Source organism: Paramormyrops kingsleyae, chromosome 11 (genome assembly GCF_048594095.1).
Source record: "Paramormyrops kingsleyae isolate MSU_618 chromosome 11, PKINGS_0.4, whole genome shotgun sequence".
NCBI classification, from domain to species: Eukaryota; Metazoa; Chordata; class Actinopteri; order Osteoglossiformes; family Mormyridae; genus Paramormyrops; species Paramormyrops kingsleyae.
Genome location: NC_132807.1, coordinates 4,540,301 through 4,559,386, shown reverse-complemented (window position 1 = coordinate 4,559,386; position 19,086 = coordinate 4,540,301). Strand labels below are relative to the sequence as shown.

The 19,086-nt window shown below is 45.8% G+C and overlaps 1 protein-coding gene across 1 annotated transcript; it reads left to right on the top strand.

Annotated features, from left to right (window-relative positions):
* Nucleotides 1-510: 510 nt before the first annotated feature.
* On the top strand, nt 511-18,832 carry LOC111845072 (aminopeptidase N-like). The gene is made up of 20 exons (XM_023814164.2): nt 511-1,554; nt 1,959-2,110; nt 3,533-3,675; nt 4,472-4,592; nt 4,792-4,946; nt 11,914-12,027; nt 12,116-12,259; nt 12,631-12,696; nt 12,942-13,007; nt 13,238-13,386; nt 13,621-13,703; nt 13,919-14,052; nt 14,423-14,478; nt 15,180-15,327; nt 15,423-15,511; nt 15,604-15,714; nt 15,815-15,982; nt 16,070-16,210; nt 16,914-16,995; nt 17,195-18,832. The coding sequence occupies exons 1-20, from the start codon at nt 989-991 to the stop codon at nt 17,351-17,353; spliced, it is 2,847 nt and encodes a 948-aa protein (XP_023669932.2). The 5' UTR covers nt 511-988; the 3' UTR covers nt 17,354-18,832.
* Nucleotides 18,833-19,086: the final 254 nt, after the last annotated feature.

Below are 19,086 nucleotides of genomic sequence, written 5' to 3'. Positions count from 1 at the left end.
ATAAAATGTTAATGAACGCTTCAGTAGGAAAGAGACAGGTCAAAAACAAGCTTCACTCTCAAAAAAGCTAAACTCAAGATATATAGTTACATTTTCCCATTGTGTTCAAACTTCAGTTTCCACTTCTGTGCCAAACAAATAAGAATTTTAAATTGAAATGTAGAGATTTAAAGCAAGAATAAACAACTGCAAAAACAAGCAAGTCGCCAGCTCTGTTTCCTGTTCTGTTGTCCCTAGACACATTTTTCCAGAAACCCTTTTCCCTGTAATAAAATGTGAGCATAACCAAAGAATGCATCCAAAGAGAAAAATAAAAAGTGAGGTTCTAATTTGTACATATTTTTTTAAATCTCCGCAAGCATTCCAGAATTCTTTTTTTTTTTTTTTCAATGAAGTTAAGAATCTGTGCAGAAAGGGACGCACACCCCTGAGTAATCTTGTAATGATGGATTTTCCTGCTGCACACATTGCACAATCGTCATGCCAACACATGCTCTTGATTTGCTAAATGTAAAAGACTCCAGTGTCACTGAGACCTGTCAGTGTGCGCTAGGATGGTCTGGGAGCTTGCTTGGTTTACAACCAGTGAAAAGAAGATGACTAGACAGTGAAGGAGGCAGGGAACATGAGAACATTGTTCTTCTGGAGTGAGACGCACCCCTAAGAGTGAATGATTCTTGGAAATAAAGTTCTTTGCATCTCTCCAAAGCTAAACAATTTTAAAAGACCTTCCTTACTCTGGACCTATGAGAGACGGAAACTACTTTCAGATGGACTGTTTTTATTCTAATGTGCATTGACGTTTTTCCCCTCTTATCTTCATTGTCCAACAGTTCATACTACATTTATTAACAACCAGTGTGTTGTGGGTGCATTTATGCAACATCTGTGACTATTGGAGACCAGTTAAAGGGAAAAAAACATCAATTAAAGCCTGTGGAGCAAAGGGTGTTCTCTTCATTCCAGAAAGTCTTCTAAGGGATCAGACATGTCCAGAAGATTGTATGTGTCAAAGCGTCTGGCATTTGCCACAGTTTTGGTGGCATTCCTGGCTATAATCACTGTTATCGCTGTGATCATCACTTCCCAAAAGCAAAAGAATAAACTCACAGGCACTGGGCACCCAGACACCAAAGTGGATCCTTCTGGACCACCACCGAACACCAGGTTGCCTAAGGACCTAATGCCGGATAGCTACAGGATGTACATTCAGGTTCACCTGCACACCAAGATGAATGTTACAAACTACACGTCTACCTTCAGTGGGAACTCCACTGTGAAGTTCAGGTGTGTGGAAGCTACTCACTGGATCATCATCCACTGCAAAGAGCTGAATGTGACATCTATCCATCTCACTGACGAGCACGGTTCTGCCGTAGCTGTGAAATATACCTCGCTGAAGGAGGATGACAGTAATTTTTTAGAAATCGAACTTACAGACACGCTGAGAGCTAACACAACATACTACCTCTTCACCGCTTTTGAAGGATTGTTGGGCTATAACCAAGACGGATTGTACATTAGCCGGTACAACGAAAATACAGGCAATCAGAGGTAAGAATTATTTCTTTCTGATCGTTTAATCTCTTACCGCTTTTCTTGCATTCGCAGCATCGAACATTCAGGCGTCAAGTCAGCTTGAACTTCGAATTTTGCTTTTCTGTCCCACCATAAAAGTAAATTTTGCCATTAATGTCACTGTAGCCTATATGTAGCCTACTATGTATGCTATAAGTGACATACAGAATAGCACACCGTGCAAATCCACTAGTATGTGTTACTAGTGGTGTTTTGGTTTTGTTTGTCTTTTAAATCAGGTAGTTAGATTTAAAACTTGAACTTTAATTCTTATTAAAACTAAAATACAAAAAGAAAGTTTTTCATTTTGTCCTTGTTTCAATTAAGTATTTCAGAACATATTTCCTTTAATTTAATCATACTTAAAACTTTTTCTACAGTTCGTTCGGATTTCTTGCAGCTAGCCACATGGAGCCTACGGCAGCTAGAAGAGTGTTTCCCTGTTTTGATGAACCGGCGATGAAAGCTGTATTTAATGTCACTGTAATACATCGGGTGGGTACTGTAGCGCTCAGCAACGCTGCTCAAAAAGGTAGGGATCGTAACGCAGTTTTAAATGTAAAACACACCACATGTTAATAAAATACGTGATACACATTATCGGATGGTTGTGAAAGCCATCCGTCGGTACAGTGCATTTACAAGTAAATAAATGTTGCCTCGGTGCCTTAACCACCAGCTAAGATAAAGTTCGCGTCATACCCTCCCAATAAAACGTTATGTAACTTGCTTGTTTAATATAATGTTCAGCGATACGTAACTCAGAGCGGTGAAATATCCACCTCTGTACTTTTTGGTATGTTTCAGAGAAGATATGGAAATGTTAAAACGTTAAGCACTCAGTATGGTACGTAAATCACTTTCTTCATGTATGCCTAAATGCCGCTGGTCTCTCATGAGGTACATCAAGTGGGACAGAGGAAACAGGGGCTGCTCGTGTATTTTCCCCGCGTTACACCGGGGTCTGGAAAATACAGCGAATGTGCATGATTAACAGAAATAGGAAACTGGGTTTATCTGAGTAACAGAAACTCTATCTGAGCCCTTAGGGTAAGTTTAGATCACGTCACGTGTAACTCTTTTTAGTGCTGTTTTTTCCTTAATCGTTGTAACAAATATTCGTCTTTAAAAAGACATCCACTCTTAGGAGAAATATAGAAAAGAATGTGTAGAGTTTGAGACACTTAATGCTTGTATGCAAAATGCTGTGAAAATAGCTTGAGTTTCAGCACTTACACCAACGATCCCGAACAGTTTTTTTTCCCCCTGAGATCCAAATTCCATCCAAAGTTTACAGACCCAGTGTGTGTGGGGGGGTCCCCACACAATAAATTTTGCTGATGAGGGGGGGGGGCTCACAGTCACGAAGTACAGATGCAATTGTAGTTTGGACTGGATGCTCCAAAGTCCTCCAATTAGTTGCCACTGTTTTTGACTGTTTTCTTTATTAGGCATCATGTAACCTTTAGGTGTGGAAAAAGTGAGCCGTCCCTTTGTTAACTCAGCTCAGATACAGAGATAATGGAGGATAATGGTGGATACCACCACCAGAGCACAGAACAATAATAACATGAATGGGATACAGAGCAAAGTGGCATTAAGAAGAACATGTACGCCTGTTTCAGGTTAAGGGGAAAACCATGTATAGATGCGCTGGAGACATGTTTTATAAACTGAATTCAACAGAATAGCATCATGACTGTTTTACAATTGCAGAAAGTCCACATCTAAACAACACTAATGTAGCAGGATAAAAAAGACTTTACATTAGTTTATAATGGCCATATCACCTATAGCCAAACTTCCATCCATCCATCCATCCATCCACACATCTTCTAACCCTATCTTGGTTGGGGTTGTTGGGACAGGAGCCTGTTTCTGGTTGCATAGGCCACAGGGCTGGGTAAATCCTGGATAAGATACGAAACTTACCCTTTTACTACAATTCATGCAGATCAAAAGCAAATGAGCATTGACGGAGAGGAATGGCTTGTTACGGAGTTTCATCCAACTGTCAAAATGTCCACCTACGTCCTAGCCTTTACAGTCTCTGAATTTACTTGCAAAACGACAGACTATGGAAGGTATGTTCTTAAGGTAGGTTTTCCTTTCTTACAATCATCATATTACATGTGGTTCACAAATTCATTTTAGTGGGACACATGCTTATTCAAGCAATGATGAGTTTATACAATGTGCATACTAATGACATGTAGATGATGTCAACGTGTGAGCCTCTATGAGCTCAATAGCTAAACAGAAGCAGTTTTCAGAATCTTTCCCGGCACAGTCATGCTTTTTAGTGTTGATTGCTGTTACTCCAGCCAAATAATAATTAAATGCATCTACATGTGCTTTAAAAATCAAAGGAACACAAGTAGCAAAAGCATCACGTCCTACCCTCCTGTTCAAGTAAAACAACTGTCCACACATCTGCAGTCCTGGGAATGTAACCACATGTATTTTTTGCATTATCTGTTGATCAAAAGATAGTCAGCCTGCCTGGTTTCTATCTGTGTTTGTAAAATAGGCTTCATGTAATTCTTCTTTCCCACAAATTCTGCACCTTCTATCTGGACACAATTAGTGTTGGGTATTTCAGGTCCAGAAATTACAAATCCAGACCAAGATTTTGTTTCTACCAACCGGTTGAGTACTCTGTGACTGTAACTCTTTATGCTCAACAGGTTGGTAGAAACAAAATCTTGGTCTGGATTTGTAGATTCTGGACCTGAAATGCCCAACACTGCACACTCTCAGGAAAATAGTGGAAAACCTGGAGACCACAGACACGTTGTCAATGGCAAGGAACCTAGCAACCAGAATTCTCACACAAAAGAGGGCATGACACCCTGTACCCACCCTTTGATGGTAGCGATTGTCTTTATCGCAGACATGGGCACGTCCAGACGCCATTGCCATTGGCCATGTAGATTACGCTCACAGCATAACTGGGAACATCCTTGAGTCCTTTGAAGATCTCTATGACATAAAGTATCCTTTGAATAAGCTGGGTAAGTCTTTGTGTTTTTACTAAATATATAATCACGACTTACTTAATAACCCATCTGAGGAGTTTAGTAAAAGTTAATAAAAAATACTTTGGATTAAAATCTGAGGTAGAACTCCAGAGAGGTATTCCAGGAGCTGTAATATGCTTGAATTTTTTTTACGTTTTATTTTGTGAAATGATGTTTCTGTTTGCTTTATAAGACCAGATTGCTGTGCAGAATTACGTTGCAAGTGGTATGGAAAACTGGGGCTTGATAATCTACCACGAGACATCATTACTTTATGACAAAGACTTCTCCCTGACGTCCCGCAAAGCCTTCATCGCTGAAATCATTGCCCATGAAATAGCTCATCAGGTAGAACTGACTTCACTCCTGGATTAGCTGAGCTTTCGACCCAGTGCTCACTGTGAGATCCATCGTACATCTCTTATCAGCAGACATGGCAGCAATTTCTGAAACATCAACAGAAGAATTAAAATATCTTCCATTAAGCATTGTTTGGAAGGAAAGCATACTGTTTCTAATGCAGGCTTGGATTTTTCAAATGTAACCATATATGCAAAGTTATTTTAGTGTTTGGGTGTGAGTTTCCTATCACACAGCAGCCAGAGAAACATGTTAGTGAAATTGTTAATGATCTTTGGCTGAAAACACAAGTACAGTGGTACCTCAGAACTCGAATTTAATCCGTTCAGAACTCCGGATCGAATCCTAAAAAGTTCGTGTTATGATCGAATTTTCCCCATAAGAAATAATGGAAAACCAATTAATTGGTTCCCAGCCCCAAAAAATTACACCTAAATATATATATATTTTTTAGCATTTAAACACAAAATGAACCGGATAAAACAAAAAGAGCATATACTGTACTAAACACATCTAAGCACATTTATCAAAACAGTAATTTGTAAAGTAAGAAAATAAATGTATCCAAACAATGTGTCCTGCTCCGATCGTCCGCTCCTTCCATGTGCCACGCCCCCTCGTTAACCCCGAGTGGAATCCCCGTGTGATCAGCTGTTTCTGGTTGTTGTCATTAGTCCTCCGCATATTCGTCCGCGTTTCAGTTTGTTTCCCCAGTCCGGTTATTGTATTGTTCATCTGCTTTTTGCCTGCCTTACCTGTAATTAAACCCCGTATACCCTGAAGTCTGCGCCTTTGTCTCCGTTCCGTCCCCGGTCGACACAACAATATTATTATAATTAAACGTATTAATGATTTATTATTAATATTAAAATAATGAATAAGAAATCTTTATTTTTAAATGTATTTTATTATATAATAATTACTGGTACTGTCTATCATTGTCTAAATGTATTTTTACTGTCTAAATATATGACTCAGCTAGTGTAAACATGCACGATGCTATCACAGCTAATGCAAGGCTTAGACCGAAGCATTACTCTTTGTTTCCGCTGAGAGACGTGCAGCGTGACTCATTTCCCCGCGCATACAAGTTATCTTAGGTCGGCGTTCACGGTTTGACTTCTGAGATTCAAATCGAGATCTATGATTTTTTTTTTCGAACTGGTTGGTTCGACTTTTAAGAAATTCGAGTTCTAATGAGTTCGAGAACTGAGGTACCACTGTACAGTGGAACCTCGGATTACGAGTAACACGGTTTACAAGTGTTCTGCAAGACGAGCAAAGATTTGTAATAAATTTTGACTTGGAAACTGAGCAAGTCCTGGTTTACGAGCGCCAAGTATCATCAAAAATCATATAGCACACATGCGCTCCTTGTTTTTCTTCTTTTTACGTGCGCTCGGCTTCAAAACAGGAAGCGCATGCGTGTGCTTCTTGTTTTGACGCCGAGCTCACGTCATCACACCTGAACCAATGGTTATTCACTTTCTCACGCTGCGGAATTGTGGGTGATCGTCTCCCATGCTCGGTCTCAGTCGGTGTTGTGACCAGGTGAGCGACTGGAGAGCGAGCGAGCGAGCGAGCCGGGAAGCAGGCAAAGCAAGCCGAAAATGCAGGCAAACGGGGTTTATTCCAGAAGACAGGACCGGGGAAAGCACATCAACAAACATCAATGACGGATCTGGGGTAACAGACTCAGACGCGGACTAAATACAGCAGACAAGCCACAATAACAAGGAACAGCTGGGCACGATCGGGAAAGCACACGTGGATAATGAGGGGGCGTGGCACACATCAGGAGCGGACGGAGCAGGGTGTGACATAACCCCCCCCCAAAGGCGCGCACTCCGGGCGCGCCAGAGAGGAGGCGACGGACGAGACGAGACCGGGGAACAGGACCTGAAAGACAAAACCAAAAACCATCAACGAAGAACAGGGAACAAGACCGAAACACAGAACAAGAACAAGGACGAAACGAAAGACAGGACCCGACAAAGAACAGGAAACGCGGACAGGCAGACAGAGAAAGGAGACACAGAGGGGACAGAAAACGGAGGAACAACAGGGCGAGGAGTGAACACAGGAGACACCGAGGGACGAGGAGCAAAGACAGGCGGGACAAAGGGACCAGAAGGGAACGGAGGAGACACAGAGGGACGAGGAGCAGAAACAGGCGGGACGGAGGGAAAGGGAGGAGGAAGCAGGGGAGCCCAAGGGAACCCAGGCGGGCGAGGGAAGGCAGCCGCAGGGGCCGCAGGCGGAAGGGAGGCCGGAGCAGGAGGGGACCACACAGGGGACAAGGAGACAGACGGAGGGACCGACAAAGGAAACGAGGAGGGAGCAGGAGGGAACCCCGGCGCAGGCAGGCAAAAGGGGGAAGCCGCAGCAGGCGGAGGCACAGCCGGAGCCAGGGAAGGCGCCGTCCGACGCCCAGCCGAAGCGGGGGGGCCCGGAGGCGGCCGACGAGGCGCCGACGGAGGGACCGCAGGCGGGCGACGAGGCACCGGAGGGGGACCCGGAGGCGATAGCCGAGCCGGAGCCGCAGGACCCGCAGGCAGCCACCGAGCCACGGCCAGGGGGCGCACGGGCGAGCCAGGGGGCAAGGCGGGCGGGACCCGGGCCCGACGCCTGTGTCCCCGTCCCCCACGGGAAACGGACAGGCGGGGTCCTGGGGGGTGTCGGCCTCGCTGAGGCAAGAGCGTGGGAGTCAGGGCCTCTAAGGAGGCAACAGGCGGGGCAGTCGGCGCCGCAGGCGTGGCCGCGGGCGTGGCCGCAGGCGGGGCAGCCAGAGCCGCGGACAGGACTGGAGAGCTAGCCTCAGGCGGGGCCGCGGGCAGAGTGGCGGCCTGGACAGGCGAGCAGGGCTGGGCCGACCGGACAGGCGAGCAGGGCTGGGCCGACCGGACAGGCGAGCAGGGCTGGGCCGACCGGACAGGCGAGCAGGGCTGGGCCGACCGGACAGGCGAGCCGAGCTGGGCCGACCGGACAGGCGAGCCGGGCAGTTCCGGCGAGCAGGGCTGGCCGGACAGGACAGGGGAGACGGGCAGGACCTGCGAGCAGGGCTGGCCGGACAGGACAGGCGAGACGGGCAGATCAGGCGAGACGGGCGAGACAGGCAGGTCAAGAGCCGGCAGGACAGGCAGTTCAGGAGCCGGCAGGACGGACGAGACAGGCAGGTCGAGAGCCGGCAGGACAGGCAGTTCAGGTGCCGGCAGGACAGGCAAGACGGGCAGGACCGGCGAGCAGGGCTGGCCGGACAGGACAGGCGAGACGGGCAGGATCGGCGAGCAGGGCTGGCCGGACAGGACAGGCGAGACGGGCAGGACCGGCGAGCAGGGCTGGCCGGACTGGACGGGCAGGTCAGGCGAGACTGGCTTGGGCATGCGGCCAGCAGGGGGCGCCTCTGCGGGCACCTCGGGCGTGCGGCCAGCAGGGGGCGCTTCTGCGGGCACCTCGGGCGTGCGGCCAGCAGGGGGCGCCTCTGCGGGCACCTCGGGCGCGCGGCCAGCAGGGGGCGCCCCTGCGGGCACCTCGGGCGTGCGGCCAGCAGGGGGCGCCTCTGCGGGCACCTCGGGCGGGCGGCCAGCAGGGGGCGCCTCAGTCACTGGGCCAGTGGGGGCCGCCTCAGTAGCTGCAGGGACTGCAGGCAGGATGAGTGGGTCAGGCTGGACCAGCGGTGCTGTGGCAGCCGCAGGAATTGCCGCGAGCAGAGCGGCAGCGGCAGCAGGCGGTGCCGCGGGCAGAGCGGCGACGGCAGCAGGCGGTGCCGCGGGCAGAGCGGCGACGGCAGGCAGCGCGGCCAGAGCCGAGGGCGTGGCTGGCGTGCTGACAGAAGAGCCGAGCTGGACGGGCAGGACGGACGAGTCGGGCTGGACGGGCAGGACGGAAGAGCCGGGCTGGACGGGCAGGACGGAAGAGCCGGGCTGGACGGGCAGAGCGGCCTCTTCTGGTGAGTGGCCCTCAGCAGCAGGGGGCGCTGCGGACGTAGCGGTGTCCTCGAGCGGACGGCTAGCAGCCGCAGGGGGCGCTTCAGCAGACACCTGGGGCGTGAGTCCAGCAGAGGGCGCCCCGGCAGGCACCTTGGGCTGAGCGGCAACTAGAGCTGCAGGCGTGGCCCCAGACAGAGCAGCCAGAGCCGCGGGCGTGGCCGCAGGCGAGGCCGCCAGAGCCGCAGGCGTGGCCGCAGGCGGGGCCGCCAGCACTGCGGGCATGTGACCAGCAGGGGGCGCCTCGGCGGGCGCTGCAGTCACTTGGCCAGCAGGGGGCGCCGCCATCACGCGGCCAGCAGGGGGCACCACGTCAGGCGCTGCAGTCTTTAGGCCAGCAGGGGGCGCCGCAGCAGGCGCCGCCAGCACGCGGCCAGCAGGGGCCACCGCGGCGGGCGCCGCAGCCAGAGTGGTGGCAGCTGCAGCAGGCGGGTCAGGCAGGACAGGCAGGACAGTCTGGACAGGCTGGACAGGCTGGACAGGCGGTACTGCAGGCAGATCGGCGGCGGCAGCAGACAGCGCAGCCGCGGGCAGATCGGCGGCGGCAGCAGGCAGCGCAGCCGCGGGCAGATCGGCGGCGGCAGCAGCAGCGGGCGTTGCCGCGGGCAGATCAGCAGCGGGCGTTGCCGCGGGCAGATCGGCAGCGGGCGTTGCCGCAGGCAGATCGGCGGCGGCAGCAGCAGCGGACGTTGCCGCGGGCAGAGCGGCGGCGGCAGCAGGCAGGTCCGGATCGGACTGGTCCGGAGCAGGTAGGAGGGGTGCTGAGCGCGTATGCGGCGTCCCTTTAAGGGATCTAGGGACCCGAAGGATAGCGTCCCTAACAGCGCGTATGCCGCCGTGCCCCAGACGCTCCGGCCGGTAAAAATACGCCTCCAGCGGAGGTGGCTTCTCCGCGGGGAAGCTGGCAAGGCGGGCAGAGGCGATGTCATCCCAGGCGGGCGGTGAGCTGTCATGCTCCCTGGGTAGCTCCCAGGCGGGGAGTAAGGAGCAAGCCCCCAATAAGAGCGTCGGGGCGGCTGCTTCTCCTTTCCCCTTCCGCTTCTTTTTCTTCTTGCGGCTGGGGCATGACGATGGAGGCGGGGTAACCTCGGAGAGGGCGAGCGTTGCCGCGGGCGGATCGGCGGCAGCTTCAGCAGGTGGGGCCGCGGGCCTTGCGGCGTCAGCAACCGCGGTTGTTGCAGGGAGCGTGAGCGGCTGGAGCCGCTTCTCTGTTACCCCCTCGACGAGCCGCCGGAGGTTCTCCCGAACCTCCGCCATGACAGGCGCTGCTGTGAGCGGCGTGACCTCCTGGAGGAGGGTCCCGCTCGTGCTGGCTAACACCAGCAGTCCGGAGTCCTCCCGGACCTCCGGCTGGTGGAGCCAGTAGAGCACCTCGTGGAGCAGGTCGACGCGTTGATCGTCGACCTGCGGAGGTGCGTTGTGGAGATCCGTCATTCTGTTGTGACCAGGTGAGCGACTGGAGAGCGAGCGAGCGAGCGAGCCGGGAAGCAGGCAAAGCAAGCCGAAAATGCAGGCAAACGGGGTTTATTCCAGAAGACAGGACCGGGGAAAGCACATCAACAAACATCAATGACGGATCTGGGGTAACAGACTCAGACGCGGACTAAATACAGCAGACAAGCCACAATAACAAGGAACAGCTGGGCACGATCGGGAAAGCACACGTGGATAATGAGGGGGCGTGGCACACATCAGGAGCGGACGGAGCAGGGTGTGACAGTCGGCATGCCTCACCCGTATAGTCAAAATTTAGTAGAAAAGCACCACCTGAATAAGGGCGTAGCAGTGCGAGCGATGAATCTGTTTAACGACAACGCAATGTCCACATTTTTGTCATTGGATGGGTTCCTTGTTAAAGTCGCACAAACAGAAAAAGATTCCAGTGAGCCAACAGATAGCAGTGATTCCGTTAATTATAGTGAAAGTCGTCCTACAAAATAACCCTCCTCTTCTCCTCTCTCGTCTCCCTCACACCATCCACGATTCTTTTCAAAGGTAAAGCGCAGGTTAATTTGTTTTATGTATTTTTACTTTATATTTTGTATTAATAATTTTTATATCAATATTTTTGAGTTGTGGAACGGATCGTATGAGTTTCCATTATTTCTAATGGGAAAATTTGCTTTGATATACGAGTGCTTTGGATTACAAGCATGTTTCCTGAACGAATTATGCTCGTAAACCAAGGTACCACTGTATATGCATGTCTTTCAATTTCCATGCATCAGGTATATTGGATTCTTTTTGGAATTTTTGAGTTTTGCAAAAGCCGCGACAACACACAAAAAGTTTAGCAATTCATAAATGCATAAAATACATGTGGTGCTGCTCTGGAGGACGCCAAGCGTGCTTACAGCAGCCTCTCGCATGTTAACTCACATGCAGTGATCTCACAGTGATCTTTTTATCTCACATTTTATATCTTTTCGTGGTTTTCCCAAATCGTGAGGGGCCTGTTCCTTTAACCCCTGCCACGTGGAAGGGTCGGCTGTATTTCATAAAACAGGGAATTTTTATGTTTGGAAATTGACTTCTTGAACATATTGTATTAAAAAAAATAATCTATAAATGGCAGAAATTTGTTTAAAAATGTTGGGTGTGTTACATCCGGCCAGTCATGACCCCCTGACCCTCCTGTCTCGTCCCTCACATGGCCCTGATGACCCACACCTGTTGCTTGTTACCTCTTGTCAGTCTTTGTATTTTAGTACCTGTTTGCCTCATCAGCCCCAGTCCAGTCATTGACGTCGCTTCTCCTGTCTGCCTGTGTCCTTCCCTGTACTTGCCTTCTTGTTTTGACCCTTATGGTCTTGTTTGTTTCCCTGCTCCCATTCAGTTCGATAAACCCATTTTTTTCCCACCAAACACCTGCCTTCGAGTCCTTCATCTCACATCTCATGACAATGTATTATAGAACCAAAAGCAGTTGTCTCTTAACCCAATGTTTGATTTCTCCTTAAATATTCCAGTGGTTTGGAAACCTGGTCACAATGGAATGGTGGAATGACGTGTGGCTAAATGAAGGCTTTGCCACATACCTGTCATACATTGGTGTGGATAAAGCTGAACCAACCTGGAATTTTGTACGTCTCCCATTTTCTATTCATTTAAACCTTTTCATTGCCCTACTTCATTTTCAGGTGCTTTTACATTCCATATTTTGTTTTTCAGAGTGAACTGTTCTTCATCAGAGAGGTTCTGGGCCTGCTTAAAGTGGAATCCATAGACAACTACCGGCAGCTCATTCCTGAAGTGGAAGAGGTCATTACACCCAGTGACATCGAGGACCTGTTTGACTTCATCACCTATAGCAAGGTGCTTGGCTAACAGTCTGATGTCTGCAGCGTTTTACACATGGTTTTTAAAAGACAGCGCAAGACTTATCTATCTAGATGGGCTTTGGGGTAATCTGTTTGCATAAGTTCTGCATTTTATTGGGATTTGTTAATGTTTATTCTCTGTTTTTGTAATGTATTGTGTCATGAGTTGTAGACTTTTAAATTTCTCTCGTAATGATCATGTAAAGCATTTTGTGACTTGCGTCTGTGAAAAGTGCAATAGAAATAGATTTTAGTCACTTACTTTTACTCAAGTCAAATCAAGTCAAGTGGCACATTATTGTAGCAACAATATACACATAAAGTACATGGATAGACAGGACAAATACCTGTATCTTTGTGCTCCAGGGGGCAGTAGTGTTGAGAATGCTGTCTAGTTACGTGTCAGAGACGGTCTTTGTCAGCGGTGTAAAGGTAGGAGGTGCTTTTTTCACTCTACTCTGGCCACCAAATGAAAATGATGTACTGAAGTGTGTCTAGCAGTAGCAGTAGAATTGTCTGCTAATATATATTTTTCTTACTCGTAATGAGAAAATATTGAAAATCCCTGGTGAACTGAAGTATTGAACAAACTCTAAATGTTATTACTGCAATATAGTAACTTGATTTTAAAATACTGATTTGTTATTTCTCTAATTTGCACAAATGTGTCCTTTTAGTCCTATCTGAAGGCATACCAATATAACAACGCAGAATACCAGGATCTCTGGAGACACATACAGGAAGTAAGTTTAATTACACACATTTCCACCAAGAACATCTTGCACATGTTATGATAGTGAATATAATAAGAAATGTGTAGTGACCCTCATATGCCCTGTTATAAATACAATTATATTAGAGAGTATGTATGGGCAGATTCCTGGCGTGGATTATATGGCGATTACTTGAGCTTGTCCTAACGCTTTCATCAATGGAGTATAAAAAGAACTGAAATCGCTAAAATCGTGTCCAGGCGGTAAAAAGCAACAACGACACCACTCAAGTTGCCGACATGATGGAGTCCTGGACTAAACAACCAGGGTTTCCTCTTATTACCATCAACACCTCGTCTGGAGACATATCTCAGGAGCACTTTATGTTCAACGAAAGCGCTCGATACAAGTGAGTCACTTCATGACAGTTTTAAATTTGGCGCCCACCATGTTAGGTCCTTTGCTTTGCGCTTTGAACCTGAATGTGCCTTGTGTCAACAAAGTGTGGACAGCAATTTAATATATTTTATTTTTTTGATAATGTGAGAACGTTTTCAAGTTTGTTCAGTAGCTTTTCTGTGATGGCGGATATCGTAAGTACTGTATAACATTGTGGTCGTTTTCATCCGTTTCTCTGGCACAGCATAACATGGCAAGTTCCAATTAAACTGCTCAAGTCTGGTTCGCAGGAAATAACGCAGGACCTACTGACTGTAAATGGCCCCGGTAATAAATGTTTCTTTTTTGCTTTTAATATTTTTTCACAATAAATTATGCATAATATTTATAGCGCAGATGTAATCTACTACATTACTTAAATTCTTGTTTTGGATCTTCTCGCGCATGTGGAGAAGTAAAATAAATAAGAAAGACGACAGAAAACGAAAGCGTGAACTCAAACGGAGAAGCAGCCTTTATATATATAATGTTGTTCCTTGCAGTTTCAAAACCAATATATCAGTCAAATAACAATGAATGGATCCTAGCCAACGTCAACTGCACTGGATACTACAGAGTGAACTACGACCCGGAGAACTGGGAGAGGCTTCTGCGGCAGCTTGGCACAGACCACCATGTAAATATTCATTAATTTCATGCTTCACGATTTGTGTTGTTCCCTTTGGACAACAATCATAACAATCACCATCTAGATATTTTTTTGTGAGTAGAAGCCTTACAGATGAATAAATGCATCCTTTCATACAAGTTCAGCAGCAAATTCTTAAAAGGAAATGAAAACAGAGAAATGCAAAGAGAAATATGTTTAATCTTTCACCAACGGATTATTTCGCGGTTCTTCTTATGTAATCGCGGAAATATAAAACTCTCCAGGGCAACGCACATTCGATTACAGAGAGAGTAAAATTGTCCCCCAAGAGAAGGTACTTGATATCTGTTGCTGAAATCCTTATAATGCACTAAAAACATTATTTGCAATTCTCTAGATGATTCCCGTTGTCAACAGAGCACAGCTTATTGACGACGCATTTGAACTAGCAGAGTAAGTTCAGCATTGCCGTCATGCTCGTCAGATCTGCCTGACCTTCGGGGAAAATGCTGTTTTTTTATTGTGTTGGATGTTCTGTAATTTATGTGTAACCCATGTTCACATACCATTCTTTGTAAATTACTATTATTATATTGGTTAGTGGATGTGTTCATTCAAAGCAACGTATCACATTTAAACATCATTCACCAGAGCAACGCCACTGAATTATCCAGCTAATGCAGGTACCGGAGGGCAGGACTGGATATTAGATACATCCCGAAATCACTAACCTACCAATTACAGACCCTTGCCCGTAATTATTATGCTGGGATCATCCACTTCCCTTAAACTCTAATGTATTTCTGTAAAACATGCATATTTATAATGTCAGTCAGACCTGTGTGCGTGTGTGTCTTGCCAGTGTTTATTTATGCGTATGCTATTAAATATTAAACATGCTTTTTTGATCACAGTACATGGTTTCCATAAAAACAGATATCATGAAGACCTTAATTGTCTGAAGGTCAACACGAACGTGTGATTTATGTTACTATTTAGTAAGTGGTTGTGTTTTTGCAGCGTAACTTTTCATCGCTGTTAATCACCCATATTTCACTTTAAAAATGGGACATTTGCTATGCTGTGATATGTTGTGTACCTTTCTCTGCCTGACTTAATTCATATTATAATGATTTTCTCTTTCTTTGACCTAGAGCCAGGCATGTCAATATCACTTTGGCTCTCAGCTTTACCAAGTACCTACACAAGGATATGGAATTAAGTCCCTGGGCGACTGCCAGGCTTAAACTTAATCACATCATTCTGATGTTAGATCGTTCAGAAGACTATAGCTTCATTGAGGTCAGTTCTTGATAGGGAATCTTTGTTGTCAAAATAAGCTGTAGTGGGTTACAAAAATTCAGGAGATGTTTTTATTACACGACATCATATTTTAGGCATACATGAGGAAGCAGGTCAGCCCGCTTTATGACCATTTTGAAGCTTTCACCATGAATTCATCCATCCCTGAGCAACTCACTGCGCAGTAAGCCCCGCGTCTGTTTGCACCTTAACACGGAGCTGCTCGGCCAAATTTAATGTTTTAAAAATGCTAATTGTCTTTCTGTTCTGTTACAGGGAGCTCCAGATTATAGTCATCGGAATGGCATGCGGCAGTGGTCTAATTAAATGCCAGAAGATGGCCATTGACACATTCAATCAATGGAAACAGAACCCCACTTCAAAATGGTGCAGAACATTATGTTTTTTTCACCGATCATAGTTATACCGAACATCATATCTATTGTAAGATTCAGCCGAGCTTGTAGTGAAGTCTTATCTATTGTAGGGTCCACCCAAACTTGCGATCACCCATCTTCTGTGCTGCCATAGCTGCCGGAGGTCAGCAGGAGTGGGAGTTTTTGTGGCAGTTGTTTCAGAACACCACTGTTGAGGCAGAGAAAGACATTCTGAGAGGTGCGCTGTCCTGCACCAAGGATACCGAGATCCTGAAAAGGTTAGCTCTTAATAATCGAAGTATTCTGCACCATGTGTCATAGACATTGCCAGGATATGAGAAAAAAAATTCATTCTTGCTTTTTAGACTCCTGGAATACACTCTGGACCTGGATAAGATAAAGAAGACTGAATTTTATTCCATTATGAAATCCATCACCAATAATGTGGCAGGTCATTCTTTAGTCTGGGACTTTATCCAGAAGCAGTGGACAAACCTAAAACACAAGTTAGTTTTGTTTTATCTGTTTTTTTCTGTTGCCTTTACAGCACAGGAAGCATATAGAGCTGGTACAAGGCTGTCATTAATTTGCAATGATTGATACTCAGAGGCTGTAATGGTATACCTCAGTTCAGGCTAGAAAGAAGGACCGGTAACACTTTACTTAAAGTACTCATGTACAATGCATTATACAAACCTTCACAATGCATTATAATGTATTCATAAAGTGCATAACACATTATAGCCATGTTTATTACGCAATATGAATGCTTTATGATGCTCTTATCTTTAATGATATATAAATATCTATAAATACCTTCATAATGCATTATAATGGCTTATACTGACCATTATAATGTGCTATGAATGTAACTTTAGTGCATTATAGATGAGAGCTTCATAGGGCATTAATAATGCATAAAAAACATGGGTATAATGTGTTTTGCCTTTTTATAAATAGTTATAGCTGTGTTTAGGATACTTTATGAATGCATTTTAATGCATTATGAAAGTATCTATAATGCACTATGAAAGTGCTACCAAAGGACCTTTTAAGAACCATACTTAACTAAAGTCACACCTGACCAGGTATCCAAGCAGCAAAGCTGCTGAATCAATATTGTTCTTTTATGGTTTTGCATGTGTTGACTGTATTGTTATTGTTGTGCTGTAATTGCTTTTATGAGCAAATTTTCAAAACTACTTTCAGATTCGGAGGTGAGGAACTAATATTAGGCGCCGTAATCGAAGCAGTGACAGAACGATTCTCCTCAGAAACTGAACTCCAGGAGGTAAAACTCACAATAAATCCCACAGCCCTCTCACTTAATCTTAAACCTTTGACATTCTCTTTGTCTTCAGCACCTGAAAAAAAGACATTTTTACCATCAAGATTCAGAACATCCTGATGCTATGAGCTAATGTGCTTAGTGTGTTTGTGTAGGATGCTGTTCAGCCACTCTCTCTCTCCAATCCTCTGTCCTGGTGTAGTTGACACAGTTTCTGTCGGACCACGGAGAGGAAGACTTTGGTTCCGCGCTGTGGGCTCTTGAGCACGCCATCGAAAGGGCAGAAGCTAACATTAAGTGGGTGGAGGAAAACAAGCAGATCATTCTGGAGTGGTTTCGTGGAGAATCTGTGGCTTATTAAGATTCATAGCTTTTCCCAGGAAAGTGCGGAAAGAATTCTCCAGATGAGAACCAGATGGAGGGAGGAAGCAGAATGCAGAAACAATGTGCACTGCTGGGATTACAGCATTCCGGGCAGGCCTGCTAGCCGGGCGGCATCTCTGATGCTGGGCCTCCTCAGGAATGATCTGGCATGTGCAACGTTAATGGGAAGATAGCAAAAGAGTGTCTCACTATCATCAATCGAAGCACACTATGTAACAAGTCACTTTTTTAGAACACTTATACAAGAATCAGTGTAAAAATAATTTCATTACACAGAGTATTTTATTACTGTTTCAGACCCCAAGGACCATAGTACACCTTTAGGTCGGCACGTACTCAGGTATATGAATAATTTAAACTTCTTAAATTAATGAAGAAATTTATTACAGTCACATTTAGACTTACATAAACGAAATTACTGAGAATATACAAAGCAGTTTATGTGAGTTACATGTTACATTTTAGATGTTTTAAGCTGGGACCTGATTGTGTAAACAGAACTGGAAACTGGAGCTGCCAGGGCAGTCTACTGACTCTGATCCAAATTGAGTCACTGTGTTCCTACATCTTGGCTTCTGATGGAATGCAGGGGTGCCAAATGAGTCTGTGTTTGTACAAATGAGTTTCCCCCTAATCTGAATGTCAAATATTCTCTGTTTGGTCACCTTACCTGTAGCCAGACTATGACCATTATGCAGCCTACCCATTCCCTTCGTTGTTTGACAAGTCGAGCAGAGCGGACTCAGAAATAGGTGCAGTGTAAGTTATGGCCACAAGACGGCAGTGTGGAGTTACTCTACTGGGATATTTACGCAATAGGAATGTACTAGTCCCACCATTAAATGCATATTTTAAAAAGGCCATAATCTCTTAAAGGCGATTTTTAAAAATCAGTTGAAGAAACATTAAACATTTCATGTTGATATATCGCGATTCATTGTGTGAACTTTGTCTCATAAACAAAAATCATTCATAAAAAGTTGAAAGGATAGAAGGTGAATTTTCCATCAGGTGTATTATTATTATTATTACATATATTACATAATATTACATATTATATTATTATTATTACACTCCATAATGATGTAGGAAAGAACAATCCGCATTAGCTCAGGGAGCAATATTATGTGAACTTAGTTGCATTCTGTAAAACATGAATGTAGTCCTTGTTGGTAGGATAATGCAGAGTGCAAAACAGTGTAAATGTATCCATCAAGAAACTTGCATTGTATGCTGCCATAGTTTGTGTTGCTCATTTTATGCCGAGCTACAGTGAAAGGGCTGAATGAATGAAAGCTGCAATATCTATCTGGGACTATCGCATAAGCCGTAATTATTGGGCTGTTTGTTTGTAGCTGTAGATAAACAAACAACCCAAATATTTCTATTCTTTTGTTTCATTACTAATATTGCAAAATTGACAATATGTATTTGTAATAAAACATTCAACAGTCTCGCTCTGCCTCAGTTTGAAATTTTCGTCGCGTTGTGATCGGAGTTAACAGAACAAGAAACATTTATATCCATCCATTTTCTGTACCTGCTTGTTCTGTCCAGGGTCGTGGGGGGAACGGGGCCTTTCCCAGAAGCTATGGGCGCAAGGCATTGAATAATCCAGGATGGGGCGCCAGCCTAGAATCATTTACACTTTGTGGATAAATATAGTCACTTCTTTGATGGAAATTTTAGCTTGGTATACAAACTCTAAGT